This window comes from Pyrus communis, chromosome 2 (assembly GCF_041283825.1).
Source record: "Pyrus communis isolate YQ-2024b chromosome 2, ASM4128382v1, whole genome shotgun sequence".
NCBI lineage: Eukaryota > Viridiplantae > Streptophyta > Magnoliopsida > Rosales > Rosaceae > Pyrus > Pyrus communis.
The window spans coordinates 25,569,713-25,587,253 of NC_142566.1; the positions used below are offsets into that span (position 1 = coordinate 25,569,713).

Consider the following 17,541-nt stretch of genomic DNA (forward strand, 5'->3'; position numbering starts at 1 on the left):
ACCTTGGCGACAAGGCATTCAGAGTTTTTCCACTCCCTCAGGAATATGATTATACTAGAGAATGGGATATGGGTGTTATGCTGTCCTTTACATATATAGTTGAAGTGGGAGGATGTCTGGGGGTGTTTGTTGACAACTCGCGGAAACAAGACATAGCGTTATGGATTTTGAAGGACTACCAAAACCATGTGTGGGTTAAGGAGACTATTCCCTTACTGTCGACAGTGAGACAATACCATGATATGAACCTAAGGTGGAAACTTGATTGTTTTGGTACAATTGGCGCAGGTGATGACCTACTGATTGAGGTCACTTTGTTTGGATTTTCACCAGGATGTGATGACTCCCCACCCCAATATTATCTTTATAATATGAAGAGCAAACATGAGAGGACACTTGATTTTACTTTTCCTACAGGGATGCCTTCTGTCTATGACGATCCAGAAGAACCAATGAAGTTGATTACCAGTTATGAAGATAGCATCATCCCCCTTAAGCTTCACAACAATGTCACAGAATCTTGAGAGGAGATGAATCTCGTGTTGGAAAATAATAATAATTAGATTCAGGTGTATTGTTTGGGTTTGGGCCTCTTCCATCCGAATTACTGAAGTCAAGATGTAGTATCTTTGGTTCATATAGCATCCTTGACAATTCCATATTTCTTTGTTTAATAAATTTTTATATTAAGTTAGTTCGTTATGTACTCTAATTTATCCTTCGATGGAAGGCTGGAATGTAACCAGTTCGAGCTCTTTTTTTGTGACTTTGAAAGGATCTGTTTTGTCTTGTATAAGGACTTGAGTCTTTTTCTTCCCATTCTGGTAGAACTGAAAACTGAATCTGCAATACTCATAACAATTGAGTTTATATAGTACGACCAAATCACCCTCATCATCGTGCAACGACGAACAAAAACAAGACTCTGCAAGCCCTTTCTTAATACATCTGCATCCTCATCATCGGTGGGAATATAATGTACCAACAATCAGCCTTTTGAACCATTTCTCGAACAAAATGATAATCTGTATTTATATGGTTAATCCGGGAATGAAAAACAAGAGTTGAGTTTAAAGCTACGGAAGACAAAATATCATAACGAAGAATTGGTGATTGTGTTACATTTCTTTTATTTTTAGTTTTTGAATTGAATGAATTGAAGGAGAAAAGAGGGAACAAGAAACCGAATAATTTCATCGCCATCTTCAAGCTTCGTTGTTTCGTCTACGAGTTTTCTAAATAGTTTCTTTTCTTGATAGATGAATCTTGATAAAGATTAACTCTTCCCAAAAAAAAAATATATATATATACATAATAATTATTATGTACTCTGGATACTATATGAATGGAATCATCGTGTCCATCCCCTTGAGTGGATCGATCCACAATGATATATGTTGTTTTTTTTACACATCAAAATCTGCCGTCGATTGTTTGATTTAATTAATTAGGTATTTCTCTTTATATATAAACTGAAGTTGCAAATGTAAATAGTACTTGACATCATAACTTCTTCAAATCTAGTTACGATCTTTCAAACAGAAGGCCACCCTTCTAAAAATCATAGTTAGTAAATTAGTGTATAATATGCATATTATATACGTACGTACATCTTTTTATTATAAAAAACTTACACATGTTAATGATTCTTTAAATTGTACATTTTTAAAAACTTTTGAAGAAAGATAATATTTCACCATAACATCAATTGATAATATAAAGAGTAGTCTAACATAAACTCTTGCAATGTTTCTCTTTTCACATCTCTAGATGCTCTTCCACGTGTGAAATTTTTTTAAGTCAAACACATGTAAAAAAAATGTAGAAATGATCTTTTATCAGTTATACTTGTAGTTTGTATTGTTTTACTGAACTGGTTGGTTATAAGTTCGGTCAACAAACTCAACTCATTAAGGTATTACTATTATTGTTTGTTAAGCAAAATGACCATGCCGCAAAAATTATCACCAACAATGTACGTGAAGTTCGTAAACAACTGACGATAATATGATATTATAATATCTTATAAGCTAAATTTTAATTGTACTTTGTTGATTATTACAAAACACTTTTTTTTTCTTGGATTGAGAGAATTTAGTAAGACTCGTACATAAAACGTGAACGATTAATCATGTAATAAATGCATAATTAAGATTATGTTTAGAATAAGACCCATTCATACATAACACGTGAACAATTAATTGATCTTAATGTAGCTCTGAAAGAATTTAGCAAGACTCATACATAAAACGGGAAAAATTAACCTATAACAAAGGTACGATAAAGATGGTGTTTGAAATAAAACTCACTCGTACATAACACGTGAACGACTAGCCGTAATATAGGTTTCGTTTTCAAGCTAATACTATCCCAGCATTATAAGGGTGCGTTTGTTGCGCTGGAATATCTCCAACTGGATTAGTTTTAGAGACTAAGTTGGACAGACTTAGCTTGGACTAAGCAGGATAAGAATATTGAAGTGTTTGGTACAGTGCCGGACTAGACTATGGACTAGAATATTTTTAGGACCCAAATTCATTTCTTATCCTTTTTAATTCACATTTTAATCCACACTTGTTGTTTTAAAAAAGGAAAATCTAAAACTTAAAAAAATAAAAATAAATAGAGAACTTCACATCTAGTACAACACCACTTTCTCTATCCTCTCTCTCCTGCAAAATTGGCGAAATCCAGATGAGAATTTGACAATTTGTTCTGAAATAGTTGATCATCGTCCTCAATCTTCATATTGGCAGTGCTTTTTGCAGCAGAGTTGTTAAGCTACCATGAGGGCAAAGCATCAACAAAAGCTTTGGACTTTTTATCAGAACTTCCATCAACTACACATGAACTTTGTGTGCTTCTTTTATTGGTTCCGCAACTAGACAGCCAGCAATCTTTTGAAACAAAACGAACATATATACCTGCAAACATAAGGGTGATACCAGAAACGGAGCTAATGTTTCAATGCGAGTCCCTTCAGAGCAGACAGGCTGCGATGGTCTTAGCAGTCCGCTTCAATTTGGGGGGTCTCACTAAGACCTCCTAGCGAAGGAGTTTGTCCATTTGAGTCCCTTTAGGGGGTGTTTGTTTGCCCTCACTAAGTGGGACTGGACTGGATTGGACTAGCTGTTAGTCCAATACTGTGTTTGTTTCGTGCTGAAATTAACATTACTGAGACTAAAGGGGACTCGTATGGACAAAACTCTTCACTAAGAGGTCTTAGCGAGACCCCCCAATAACCATGAGATTGCTACGACCTTCACTGCGTCTTCGTCTTATCACGTTCTCTCTCCTCATCATCCTTTATCTCCTCTCTCGTCTGCTCGCGTTGCCAACATCGTCAACACTCGCCAACCCCGAATCGCATCGTCTGCTCGTTTCGAATCTTGCAGAACCCAGAACCCGTCGCATTCTGTCTCTGCTCTCACCGTCGTTTGATTCACTTCGATTCAAATCGCAAAACCCAATCCTGAAAGCCAGTCGACAGAGCCCATATTTGTTGAAATTGCAACCCACATTCGAATCACGAAACCCAGATTCCATCACAAATCCCAGACTCGAATTGCAAAACCAAATTCGTTAGAAGCTCTGCACATCTTTCAATCGCCAAACATAGATTTACGCAAAACAACTTTTCAAGAATAAAAAAGGAGAAAAACAGTGAGAGCTTTCATTCATTCAAGATAGTTTTCTGCAAAAAGGAAAGGGATAAAGAGAGAGAGTGCTTTGGTTCTCAAGAGAAAGTGGAAAACCTCTGAAAAGGATAAAATAAGAGGGAGAGCTCTGGTTCTCGAGAGAGTCTGGAAAAAGGAAGAGTGTTCTTGAAAAAATGAAAAGGAATAGGAAAAAGAAAAAGGAAATAAATAAATAAATATTATTTTTCTTGTTAGTCCGACACTACACCAAACGCTTCATTAAGTCAATCCAGTTTAGTGTAGTCTAAGCCAGTCCAACTTAGTCCCTGAAGCTAGTCTAATCCAAGATAGTCCGGTGCAACAAACGTACCCTAGTCTCATTAAACATAATCCTAGCACCTACTAAACTCGAGATTAGATTCATAGGTAGTCCAGTCTAGTCTAAGGAAGGTTAGGCCATATCTAACCGAAGGGTTCAGAGGGCCAGATGGCCGAAAATAACCCAAAAACCGTCTCCAACCGAGGACTAGGCCAGATGGCTTGTGAGCCCCACGGAATTTGAAAGGGCCAAATGGCTGGTCAGAAATATCACCAATCCTGTCGGATATAACCGACATGAATGTATTCATATTTAATATAAATATATTCATGTCGGTTATAACCGATAGGAATGCTTAAACAAAAATTTGAAACCAACGACTAGACTAGCCGTTGTATTCAAATTTTTTTTAATGAATTTAAACCTTTTTTTTTCCTTCAAAATTAGTTTCATATTTTTTTGAAATTCCATTTTTTTCCTATAACTTCTATTTTACAAAATTTGGCCCTATGACCCTTAGTTGGAGATGAAGGCAAATATGACCATGTATTGTTTATTAAAATATTAATTTCTTGAAGGACCAGAGAGTTAAAACGAGTCATCTGACCAGCCCTCAGTTGGAAATGACCTTAGTAAGGCCAAATAAACAAACCATAGAATTTCCATTTCCAAGACTATTTACAACGGAAAGAAGAAAAAAAAAAAAAAACAAATATTTTATATAATTTTCGCGGTCTGCTCGTTTGAACCTGTCTACTACTTTCAGTCAGTCAAACCCATCCATTCTCCATAAAATTGAAAAACTCAGTCTCTGACCCTCTCTCTCTCTGTGCTTTGAAACCCCAGCGACCAGTTCAAAATCCAGCAGGACGAAAGATGAAGACGAAGACGCCATTGAATTTGAACTTGAAGCAGCTTAAGCTCAATGTACCTGCTCAAGAAGCCAACATCAAGTCCTTTCTGTGAGTAACTCCCTCTCTCTATCTCTGCTGAATGTAAAGATTGCATCTTTCATTTTTCTTTGTCCCAAATTTCAATTCTTGATTAGGTTTTTCATTTGGGTTCTGAGAGAATGGATGGAATTGCAAAGAAAGTTGCTTTTCAAGAAAGAAAAGAAATTTTGGATTTTTCTTTGGCACTTAAACAAAATTTAGATCGTTCACTACCAGCTGGGAATATCTATAATTTGGGTTTCTGGATTTATATGGAAATTTCATACTTTGGGATTTATGATTGCTATAATTAGTGTCCTTTGAAGGAAAATCCCCCTTTGTATTTAGGTTTGTTATGAAAATTTCCAGCCTTGACATGCTTTCTTTTCTTGAATTTCAGGACTGCCAGTGGCACATTTCATGACGGCGATCTGCGTCTGAACCAGAAAGGATTGCGGCTTATCTCTGAAGAAAAGGAGACCCCAGTAAGTTTAATTTAAGGTTTCCATCTTTTTCTTATTTATTTCTGATCTTACATTGATCTTGAAGTGTTCGGTTGTAAGTTGTAAATGATAATTTAATATGTTTCTCATCCCAAATGAGGTAGTTAGGAGTGATGGAATTTGGAGACCGTAATGGTTTCCACCCTGAAATTTAGGCTCAATTTGGTTAAGCTTCCCACTGCAGAAGCATGACCAGTAAGCTTCTACGCAGACCATGAAAAGAGTTGCTTTTGAATTCCAAGTTATTTCAACATCATCATTTGACCTTTAGTATTCTTGGATGAAGATTTTGATTTCATTTAAAACGTGTCTCGAATGTGTATCAAACTCCATTTAAGTGCTTAAATCCTATGCTGATGATTTAAACCTCTGGGGATTGACTTCTGATCTTAAGTTAGAAGGGTTTAATGCTTGTTTTTGTGTCTGTTTTTGCATCCTTCCATGAACACATGCTCGGCGTTCTTGTCTTTTGATGTGCATATTTTCTATTTTCTGCACAGAAATGTCCTTGTGAATGCTTTTTTAATAGATATATTTTCCTGTTTCCTATATGGTCTATAGACTCAATATTACAATTGCCTATTTGGTATGTAGGATCAAACTTCTGACAGTAAGGAGCTCAACTTTGAAATTACATTGGAAGATCTTGAGACTATCAAAGTTATCGGGAAGGGAAGTGGTGGTGTAGTACAACTTGTTCGTCATAAATGGGTCGGAAAACTATTTGCCTTAAAGGTCAGTGCGCTAGCAATGACAACTGCTCTCTTATTTTTTGTGTACTTGCCTTTATCGTGTTATGTCGTATTTTCTCTGTTTCTTATGTGATGATAATTGATTTAGTGTCGTCTTAAGCGAGGTATGAGATGAAGTTTTCTTCTTGAACCATAGGGCCTATGTGCAAATTACAATTGTAATTTAGTTAAGGATTTTTTAACATTGCTTTGTAACCTAAGGTTTGATTTAGTTAAGGATTCAAGCGGAATGGATATTAAGAGAGTTGACGTGTTATGCATACCAGAACAACGTAGTGATGAAAGGGGGGAAAAGAAGCACCTTATAGTTCATATACTTATTTTGGTAATTCTTTTAAATAAACAAAAAAAATCTGATGGAGGTTATGAAAATCGTTTAGCAAAGACATGGGGGGGATTGCAACCAATAGGATTTTCCTAATCCTCCCTTCCCAGAAAGAAAAGCATGAGATTCTTCTGTAGCATGCCGTCCAGTTATATCCACCTCTTAGTTATTGCTTGTTAGAACTGTGTCTTTCTGAGTAAAAAGTGATGAGTATCTGATGCAATTAGGACATTGCGGCTCTCAGTTCGTTCTGTTTGACTAGGATTTCTTTTTTGTTCTGTTCTCCAGGTGATTCAGATGAACATACAAGAGGAAATTCGTAAACAGATTGTGCAGGAGCTAAAAATAAACCAAGCAGCACAATGTCCACATGTGGTGGTTTGTCACCACTCATTCTATCACAACGGGGCCATTTCTCTTGTGTTAGAATATATGGACCGGGGGTCCCTTGCAGATGTGATCAGACAAGTTAACACAATTCTTGAACCATATCTTGCAGTCGTTTGTAAACAGGTATACGAGCATATGTTATTAATGAAATTCAAGTCTGTTTTACCCTTAGCTAAAGATCTTTACTTGTGCATCAGGTTTTACAAGGTCTTGTGTACTTGCATAATGAAAGACATGTGATACATAGAGACATAAAACCATCCAATCTGCTAGTAAACCATGAAGGGCAAGTGAAGATCACCGATTTTGGCGTGAGTGCTTCGCTAGCTAGCTCTATGGGTCAAAGAGACACATTCGTTGGTACTTACAATTACATGTCGGTAAGTAATGATCTTTTTCACATGTAATTACCCGAAAACATCAAACAAGACTCATGAAACTATGATACATTTGTCTTTCAGCCGGAGAGGATTAGCGGGAGTACTTATGACTATAGCAGTGATATTTGGAGTTTAGGCTTGGTGGTACTCGAGTGTGCTATCGGTAGGTTTCCTTACATGCAATCTGAAGATCAACAAAGCTGGCCAAGCTTTTATGAGCTTTTGGAGGCAATTGTGGAAAGTCCACCACCTTCAGCTCCTCCAGATCAGTTCTCCCCCGAGTTCTGTTCTTTCGTGTCTTCCTGGTAATCACATATTTACATGCATTGTTCACCTTTTCATATCAATGCACTGCAATGCTGACTGTCTATATTTTCTTATTCGATCTGCAGCATACAGAAGGACCCTCAAAGCAGATCATCATCTTTGGACCTTTTGGTTAGTAATCCGGTGATTTTCTTTTTCGGTTTTGAACGCTCTGGATTTTGTTTCAGTCATCAACTTGATAACGAATTCATGCTATCCCTTTCAGAGTCACCCCTTCATCAAGAAATTCGAAAACAAAGACATCGATCTCGGGATTCTGGTTGGCAGCTTAGAACCTCCTGTAAATTTTCCAAGATAGTTTGTCGCTGCAATGTAACAATGTTTTTCCCCATATGTATTCTCTTGTAGTAACTGCAGCTTTTCATTCGAAGTATTTGTTCTTAAAAATTGAGGGGCGTAATGTTCGGTTGGCAGATACTTTGCTCGCCATTGTTTAAAATTCACGTTCTTGTGAGGCCTATCAAAAGAATCTTCAACATGAAAAGCTGACAACGTTATTCGTAAGACAAATTTTTCAAAAAAATTAGGAATCCTTGCAATTGGGTTTCATGGCCTCACCTATTGAACGCTTGTGAGAGTGATCTCATGAATGACATATTCAGACAAACTGTTCTATTAAAAATCTTCTCCTATATCCAATACGATCTTGCCAAATAATTTAAAAACCCTAAGCATGAGTAGGTGGACTGACGAACAAAAGGAGACAATGCTCCATATCTCCACCATATAACAAGATGATTTCACAGCAATCCTATTGCCTATTGGTATTTATTTTCCATATTTAAATAATAAATATCCTTTCTATAAATAGAAAGAAAAAAAACACAAGAAAAGGTGAATTAGTGAGACAACAGGAGGTGGTGGGGATAGGGATAGGGATAGGTCAGTGAAGGGCATCAAGCTAGGGTTTTCTGTGGGATTTTGTATTAAAAAAAAAAATCCATCAAATTATATTATATAGGGGTTTTTTTTAAGTCCAGCAGATTTGGCAATCCTGACCCAAAATAAATAAATAAAAGATATTTTTTCAAGTTTTTTAATTTTTTTTGTTTTGTAAGAAGCTTTTGCAATTAATATGGATATATAAGATTTAGAAGAATAATAAACATTTCTTCAAAAAAAAAAAAAAAAAAGAATAATAAACATGGAAATGGCAGCAGAAGCAGAAGAAAGCATGTGGTGGGAGATTGCCCATCAAAACACACATCCAATCACCATGAGCTGGACTAATACTAAGTCAACCCTCCCTTGGTTCTTATCCTCATTCCCTTTCTTTACTAAACCCCACAACTGAAAAAAGTTTTATAAAGTGGTTAAAACATCGTATTTTATTTTTACAATATATAATTTTGTTTTGAATTATTTTTTTATAGACTTTTCTAAATTTACGAATTTTAATAGATAAAATAATCAAAAAACAAAAGCACTTATCTGCAATTAAATCAGATAAGACAGTTATACTTACAATTTTGTGAATTTACGTAACAAAAACTACAATAATATTTCTCATCGTTTAAAAACAAATAAGTATTGTTCTTACGCATGAAATTTTGTACGCTTGCAATTTTTAGTTATGGAAGTGTGATAGTTGAACTCTACAACCACTAAAACACACATATAAAATCATCTCTAAATTCAGCCTCAAAGTTATGTTAAATTTAAAAAAAAAAAAGAAAAAAAGTGTTATTGGCACTCCAAAAATTTTATTTTATACTCCTCATAAATGTATTTTTCATTCCAAATATAGAAAATTTGGAGTGTAGAATGAAATTTTTGGAGTGCCAATAACAATTCTAAAAAAAATTTCTCACTTTGTCTTGAAAAAAACTTCAACACTTTCTCTTTATGTTTTCACCTTTTTATTCAAATTTTAAATTTTAAATCATCTCTTTGGATTGTTGAAGACAAACTAAAAGTTAACCATTCATAAAAGGTAGTGATATTCTCACATCCTTTTCTGCTATATACATATCTTTTTCAATTTTCGACAATTAATCGAATGAATTAAAAAAAAAAATCAAACAATAAAAATAACAAAATGTATGTATACAGTAACAAATGTTGTGTAGATTATCACCACGATAAGGAAATCTGTCATGACTTTATGAGGCAAAAGTTGCCCTAAAGATGATGACTCAGATATGGATGTCTTCCAAGTTGGAGCAATGGAGCTTATCTATTTCTAGTAGTAAGGGAAAGCAAATAAATTCAGACCATAAGAATGTGATGACGACAAAATCTGGGATAAAGCGTTATATAGGTAAATTAAAATTAATATAAAAATATAACAGAACTGAGTGTTATCCATCTCCTCATTAATATATATCCACTCATCCACACATATATATATGCGCTCCCTTAAACAGAAACCTATTGGGAAATTGTATTGTATGTTCTGCAAAATCTTCAACGTTAAGATAGCAGGAAATGGGTCGTCGTGCAGAAGAAAAGAGAGTTTCTGGGAATCGAAATAAAGAAGAAAATCATGCTCACCAAGTTGAATGTTGGGTTTTCGAGGAAGAACATGAAGAAGATATCTGTGACTCGAGATCTGTTGAATCCTCCATGGAAAACTCTATGAGCTCCGCGGAATCATCATCTTCATCTGACTTGGTAGAAGATGCTTCTTCTTCTTCTTCTACGACGTCGTTGTCTTCGAACGGGCCGCTCTTCGGACTATCTGACCTAATGATCCATCTTCCTATCAAGTACGGAGCCGGGCAATGTTCTTTCTGTTTAGGTTGATGAGTTATGTTTCCGTTATTATTATAGGGTTTCTGATTAGGGTTTGTTATGTATATGCAGGAGAGGTTTATCGAAATGTTACGAAGGAAAGTCACAATCGTTCACAACCCTATCAAGTGCGACGAGCTTGGAGGATCTGGGAAAAAAGGTGGCACCTTACAGGAAGAAGATGAAGCCATGCAAGAGCTTTGGTGGCGCTTTTGACGGTCACAAATCACCATATCTTTCTCCAAAAGCCATTATTTCAAAGAAAACTTCGAGAGGAGAAGGATCTTTCTTGTATTCCTTAAGTAACAGAGGAAAATTATTGGGTTAATTAATTAGCTAATTAAGCTTTAATTTATCCATCCCTGTACAGAAAAAAAAAAAATCTAATTATGCGCAAACACATTAGAATTTTGGCATGGTTTTGTATTGCAGAGTTAGGATTTAACCTTGTAACCGAGAAAAAAAAAATTTAGATTTCGATCTGGGTTTTTTTTGTATGCTAATTAGTTGTTATTTTACAGAGCTCTATTGTTTTGAATATGTAATTATAGAATTCTGTACATAAACTGCACATTTTTATAACTATAATTCATAATCCGATCACCTTTCTCATCGCGATAATTTTTAGTTTTCATTTTTTTGTGTTAGAGGTCAAGGCATATTGAAGAAATTAGATATGGGGAAAGGATGGATGGAGGGTGGTAAGAAAGAGAAAGGGAGAAATGGAGGAGAATATACGGATCAAAATAGTGTAAGCAAATGAAATCAAACTAAATAGTTATCGAACGGACTTTTAGGTGACAAATTTTTTGTACACCGGTATGGAGGCTTTCACAGAAAGAATGAGGCGTTCCAATAGGTTTAAAAGAAGTTATACTCGCTCTCTTTCTCATCTTACACCTTTATTGTTGCGGTTTTCAAACTGAACAAATCAAATAAAAATCGGACAGAAGTAATGAGAGAATTGCAGAAGAAGAAAAATGGAAGCATGAAACTTACTTCCTAGGTTAATTATGGGACTCACATGGTTCTTCTGTTTGCAAAACCATAGCCATTGATTTTTATCTACTTTTATCTATCTGTTGATGCAAAACTTCAAATGAGGGAGATACGAAAACGACGAGTCGTGTATGAGAAGAGTCGGATTACAATTTTACAGTGCAAGGGAAAACAAGCATTCAAACATCTCTGCTAAGATGGGTTACAACACTGTATTGGTCCACCATCATATCTTGTAAACCGGTTCAATTCCGAGAAGATTAAAACATTTCCTCATCACAACGGCTGTTGCTTCACAAAGCAAGAGTCTGCTCGTTTCCTCAGGAGACCCGACAACCTGCCCAGTTTCGGAAAGCAATGAAGATTCATTCAGATTGTTGCGATCATATTCAACAAAACATCATGTATATTCACCAAATTCCATTGTATACGCCAAGGCATTGCGATTTTTCTAGCATTCGCCTAGTAAGGTAAGGCAAAATTGGAAAATGAACAACTATTTGGTTACTTGATTCTGTTATTAAGTAGAAGATCAAAAGCCATCGTTGAGTTTATAGTTGGCTTCGGTTCATCCCAGAAATGTCACATTGTCAATACTCATCTACGTAAAGCATGAGACAAGCAATGACGGATGTACCTGGCAATTGGAGTAGAATTTTTTGGTGAAGACTTCTGATAAATTGTATAGGTATTCGCACAGAACATTCGGCAATAGATTGGTGCAGGTCTCCTCCACGTTCTGAAAAGTGAAGAGAAAAAAAATACAACTGTGAGTGCCACATGTATTGCGGCAGTAATCAACGAAGACTCAAACTAGGGACACAAGGAAAGCAACAATTAGTTCAGTTATTGCATGCGCATACCTCTGAAAACTGTAGCAAATGAAGCCCCAATTCACGCTCACCGTCATGATCCAACACAATTTCCCCCGTCTGTTTCAAATAAAAAAAATAGCATCAGACCTCATCCCCCGGTTTCCAGTGGCGCATAGGAAGCTAACAATGTGGAAAAATGCAGCTGAACTTACTTTTTTCAATTCCTCTATGTTTTTGCCAGATTTCCTTATGATGGAACAGATCCGAGCATGAGCGTAGAGCAAGTAAACAGCAGTGTTTCCCTGCTCAAGTAGTTTCCGAGCAGTAGGACGGAAAGCATTAGTAACATAGTTTAATACATATAGGACAAGTAATTAGAACAACATCAGAAACAAGAGTCTACAACAAAATCTTGAAACAATATTAATGCAAAGCCTTAGCCAAATGCTAGTTGCCGCACCTTATCACTTAGCATTTGATCAAAATCAAACGTGTAATTGGTCAATCTGTTGTTCTTCAGATCAGCATACCTGTCAAAAAATTAAGAATATATAAAAATCAAGTCCCGTTCTAGGAAATCTATAGGCTGGACTAAGTATGCAATTACTCGTATACATTCTCTCTAACTGTTTTTATAACCTGGATACCATGGAGTTTTTAACCATTCCTAAGGTTCTTCAAGAACTACTACATTGATACATCCATTCACGTTCAGGATGCAGAAAATCTGGGGCAGTGGTCACAGTTTATATGTTCTCGTAAAATTTACCTAGGCTAACCGAACCCATCCATTATGACGATGAGATAATTACAACATAACCACAAGAAACTTATCAAGGTTTAGGCGTCTTACTTAACAGCACCGTAACCAACAGCCTCTGCAATTTGATTAAGCTCCTGCTCTGTCCAGCCTGATTATGATTTAAAGAATAATTAACCAATTGAGAAGATTCGGAGGTTAGGAGGTACAGAAGACTAATCTATGCTAAGATAACAAATACAATTCCCTTCAGAATATATTATACATCTCTGAATAAAAGGAAGATATAAAGTTATACCACATTTATAGACTTTCGAAGATAGGTATAGGATATCATACCACGTTCAACAAGAACCTTTTTGCTACGTTCCTTGGCTTCATCAAGCAAATCAACCAATCGGACCACCTCACTAGAGCGAGTGCGAAAGCGTTTTCCATCTTCTCCAAGAACAAGACCAAAACCAACATGGGTAACTTTTGGTTTCAAGGCGCCATCAGTTGGGAGCCAACCTGCACGTTTAGCTGCCTGAAACCAAACATCAAATTATGTTCAATTATATAACTACATCGTATTACCCTATGCCTTAGAAGCGAGAACATGAGCTTGAAAGAAGATTTATGCTACAAGATAAATAATTACAACAAGAACATAGACCACAAAATGCACAAAACACCCCAAATCAGGGTATGCAGAGACAGGTCACAGTTTTAGCAACGTGCCTCGAAAAACATATTAAAATGCTGCTGCTGGCCAACATCGGTAACATATATGATCCAATCAGCTTTCTCCTCATTCAGGCGATACCTATACAATACATTACAAGTAGAAAGACGTCAGTAAGAATGACAACTTACTCTCAAGGCTAACTGACTGACCATAAAGTAACGGGCTTGACTTATAAAATCCAAAAATCCAGGAAAATTATCAAAAAAAAATCCATACCAAAGAGCTGCTAAATCAGTTGAAGCATAGTTGAAACCACCATCGCTCTTGACGACAATAAGGGGGATGTTAAACCCTTCCAGAAAGATTACACGAGCACCCTGGCTGTCCTCAATTAACCCTTTATCACTCAATTCTTTTAAAACCCCAGGAATAAATGGGTTATAAAAACTCTCACCCTGTCAGAAATAAAAAGTAACAACAAACACATATAACTTCACTGCTTACTTTCACCAACTCAAGATGCAAAATTAAATCCAACAAATATTCTATACTATATACAGTTATTACAAACAAAAAGAATCCATGTTCCATTTCGACCACATTGCGATATATTTCAGGGCACAAAAGTAAACAATAAGATCACAGGCGACAAAAGTAAACATTATAGCAGAAGTAGATTATATAAGCAATGCACACTTTATAATCAACACTGCATATGCAAATGCACAGATACGGGCAAACTTTAGATTATTATTATCATTATCTCATCACATACTTTTATATCCAATCATATACAAACTAATTTATTGTCTTGCAATAATAATGTTTCAACATGGCATCATCTTGGCGTAACTTGTAATCACAGAGAACTACCAAGTACCAACCAACTTGCTGGACAAAACCAGGTTTTCCTGTAATGCACAATCTAGGAGGAAAGGAATAGTAATCTTCTAATGTCCCACTCATAAGAAAAGATTACGTGCATAAGATGAAGTGCATATTATAAAAGCTTCTGTATGCAAGGGACGGACATGGCCATCTCATATTATTTTACATTGCACCTAATTTTAGCAAACTTTTTGTCTTAAGGGATACAAGAATATCAATAGCCTGCCATAAGAGTATCCTGCAAAGTTAGAACATACCTTTTCCTCTAAATGAACTCCAAGGCGCTCATAGACCTTGTGAAATTCTTTACGACTGATTTCACAGATTTTCAGCCATGCATTTCGGTACCTCGGTTCGCCACCCTACAAATTGAGTTGAATCACAACCAATTATTAAGAGAAACATAAAAGACATTCTCACATACTTTTAAATTTTTACTAACATCATGGACAGAGAGATAAACCTCATGTTCTTTGTACAACTAAAAAATGCATAACTCACCTGAAGGGAAACCACTGCCCGGTGTGCTCTCTCCTTAAAAGCAGGATCATCATCGAATCTCTGTTTTGATGCTTTATAGAATGTCTAACAAAACATCATTCGATTAAAGTCACTAACAATCATTTTTATTTTATTTTCTGATTCATCATATTCATGCCAAAGGAAGTTTACCAAAACAGAATGCACATGATAAATAATACAATATAAGCATTTAAACGACTAAAAGGTAAGGAGAATACTTTCACTCACCTGCAGATCACCAATGGCCGCTTCATTAACATCTTCTATGTTTGGGAACTTCTCAAAAAGAAACTCAATCAACATACCAAACTGCAATAGACATAGAACTTATTTGAGCCATATCTTACTGATGAAAAAAAAGGAGTGCTTCTCTATCAAGCATATTGACCAATGAGCTAGGAAGACATAATATCTGCCTATTGCTGTATTCCTAGGGTCAGAAGGGTGTGATGGTTACACTAACAAAGGGTATAATCACAAACACAAATAAAAAATGCCTATAGTATGCATGTATGTAAACATAACATGTGTGTAAAAGGCAAGTACCACATGTTAAATGGTAGGGAAACCTGAAAAGTCCAAGTTTACCAATAGTTTCTCTTTTGGAATCTGGATTAGTTACATTGCTATAAAAATGCAAAAACTACATCACCTGTGTCCCCCAGTCACCAACATGGTTTCGTCGAAGAACTTCAACATTTGAAAACTCCAGAATACGAGCTAGTGTGTCCCCAATAATAGTTGACCTTAAGTGGCCCACATGCATTTCTTTAGCTATATTAGGCGAGGAAAAGTCAACCACAGCCCTTTTGATCGGAAGCTGTGGCGCCCATTTATCGATGCCATCAATAAGCATCTTTTGTATGCTCTGCACCAACAATTATTCTCAGTTACAAGTCCATTTAAGTAAGAACTTTATATCCCTAAATAATCTACCATGTCCACACCAACGAAAATTAATAATTGAACAAAGAAGCCACACAAAAAAAAATTACAATTGAATAAAGAAGTTATCAGTATAATTTTCAGTCACATAAAAGTTCAAACAATACCTTAGCCAACCATTTCTTTGACAAGACAACATTCACAAATCCAGGTCCTGCTACAGAACACGATTCTATGATCTCCGAATCAGGAAGATTTTTCATGATTGCCTATAAAATGAAACATCAGTCATTATTCAATGCTATCAACTCAACGCCTAAATAGAAACCATAACCATCTAAGCCACAATTATAGAAAATATAGATAAAACAAGTTCAATGTAGAGAAGTACAGTAAAGGTGAACGTTAGTACCTGTCCCACAGATGGAGGACCCCTAAACTCACTGCCCTTTCCTTTTACTTTAGACCATAGACCCATGGCATTGTTACTGCACCAAAGAAAGACTTGCGAGTTCAGAAAGAAGTCCGTACAAGGCATGAATTACAGATTGAAATATATTTTAAGTGACAGCAACAAAAAAAATAAAATACATTCTTTTACAGTTGCAAGAAAAATCCAAAAGTTTACAATTTAGAATAAAAGACTATAATGTACCATTGATAATCGCCAAACTTCCCAGTGCAAGCAGCAATCACTGGCTCAACATCAGGCTCATCGGGGACTATTCTTCTGAGCGAGACTTCAAACAATTTCGCTAACTGTCTCTTTGTATTTCCCACATTCTCTTCTTCCTGTGCCAAACAACAGCCACAAATCAGATACAAGCATACAACTCAATTGTCCCGAAGATTACTGCTCAAAACATAATGTGCGGCACCATAAGCTACACATTGCAGGAACATTCTCACAGTCCAACACACACACGCACACAAAAAGCTAAACCAAGTTGGTAAAAAGTAAAAGTTAAGTGTAAAAGGAATAACTTACAGTCGCCATTGTGGATACTGAGTGGGACTTTGCTGCAAAAATAAGCTTCCTAGATGCCGCCTTCAACAAGTCTGTCTAGTTTCACAATTACTACATTAAATTACAACAAAAATTATGAATTTCGAACTTCTCAAATCAAATTAATAAAAACCCAAAAAAAAAAAAAAACTGAATAAAAGTTGAGTTAATTAGAAAAACTAAAAGCATAAACCTTGAGATAATTACAAAAAAATATAAGCATAAAACTGGGTTGCATTCATGAACTTCTGAAAGAGTAGAATACATAAAAGGAACCCACAAAAACAACCCATTTCAATATCGAGTGTGAGCAGTAAAAAGCATCAATCTTTACATATATTTCCCGAAAGAATCAACCTTTACATACATACATATATATATATATAACTAGAGAGAGAAATAGAGGAGAGAGAGAAGAGGGCTCACCGGCGGCGGGGAGGGAAGGAGAGGGGTGGAGGGATGAGAGTCGACAGAGGGAAGGAGAAATCGGCGTTATCAGGTTTAAGTGGGAACCTAGCATGTTACTCTCTTCTCTTTTTATTTCTGTTTTCCCTCGAAATTTTTCTCTATTTATATATTCGTCTTTTTCGTTGCCCAATTTTTACAGGTTGGAATAAAAGTTCCATTTGATTGGCCAATGGGACGATGCCATGTCAGCCAAAAGTGGATAGGGGTCCCACACGTCGAAGGGCTTTGACAA

At 36.0% G+C, this 17,541-nt stretch overlaps 3 protein-coding genes across 6 annotated transcripts; 2 read left to right on the top strand and 1 right to left on the bottom strand.

Annotated features, from left to right (window-relative positions):
• Positions 1-4,627: 4,627 nt before the first annotated feature.
• On the top strand, positions 4,628-7,953 carry LOC137748828 (mitogen-activated protein kinase kinase 6). Its single transcript, XM_068489017.2, has 8 exons — positions 4,628-4,919; positions 5,290-5,374; positions 5,987-6,127; positions 6,758-6,982; positions 7,057-7,239; positions 7,321-7,544; positions 7,632-7,677; positions 7,772-7,953. The coding sequence occupies exons 1-8, from the start codon at positions 4,834-4,836 to the stop codon at positions 7,862-7,864; spliced, it is 1,083 nt and encodes a 360-aa protein (XP_068345118.2). The 5' UTR covers positions 4,628-4,833; the 3' UTR covers positions 7,865-7,953.
• A 1,937-nt stretch (positions 7,954-9,890) lies between these two features.
• On the top strand, positions 9,891-10,821 carry LOC137746967 (protein OXIDATIVE STRESS 3). Its single transcript, XM_068486970.2, has 2 exons — positions 9,891-10,274; positions 10,372-10,821. The coding sequence occupies exons 1-2, from the start codon at positions 9,994-9,996 to the stop codon at positions 10,625-10,627; spliced, it is 537 nt and encodes a 178-aa protein (XP_068343071.2). The 5' UTR covers positions 9,891-9,993; the 3' UTR covers positions 10,628-10,821.
• Positions 10,822-11,408: 587 nt separating this feature from the next.
• LOC137747217 (arginine--tRNA ligase, chloroplastic/mitochondrial) lies at positions 11,409-17,414 on the bottom strand. Of its 4 annotated transcripts, none has more exons than XM_068487284.2 (18): positions 17,268-17,414; positions 16,824-16,894; positions 16,491-16,627; positions 16,248-16,323; positions 16,003-16,104; positions 15,603-15,818; positions 15,179-15,259; positions 14,930-15,013; positions 14,686-14,790; positions 13,817-13,995; positions 13,594-13,678; positions 13,213-13,399; positions 12,967-13,024; positions 12,574-12,643; positions 12,326-12,415; positions 12,162-12,230; positions 11,936-12,037; positions 11,409-11,635 (listed from the first exon to the last, which is right to left on the bottom strand). In XM_068487284.2, the coding sequence occupies exons 1-18, from the start codon at positions 17,359-17,361 to the stop codon at positions 11,525-11,527; spliced, it is 1,917 nt and encodes a 638-aa protein (XP_068343385.2). In that variant the 5' UTR covers positions 17,362-17,414; the 3' UTR covers positions 11,409-11,524. The 4 variants fall into 4 exon arrangements, with proteins under 4 accessions (XP_068343385.2, XP_088545593.1, XP_088545602.1 ...); XM_088689467.1 differs by having other exon boundaries at positions 13,213-13,395; positions 13,590-13,678; positions 17,268-17,413; XM_088689476.1 differs by having other exon boundaries at positions 13,213-13,395; positions 13,590-13,678; positions 16,824-16,898; positions 17,268-17,342.
• Between the last annotated feature and the right edge of the window lie 127 nt (positions 17,415-17,541).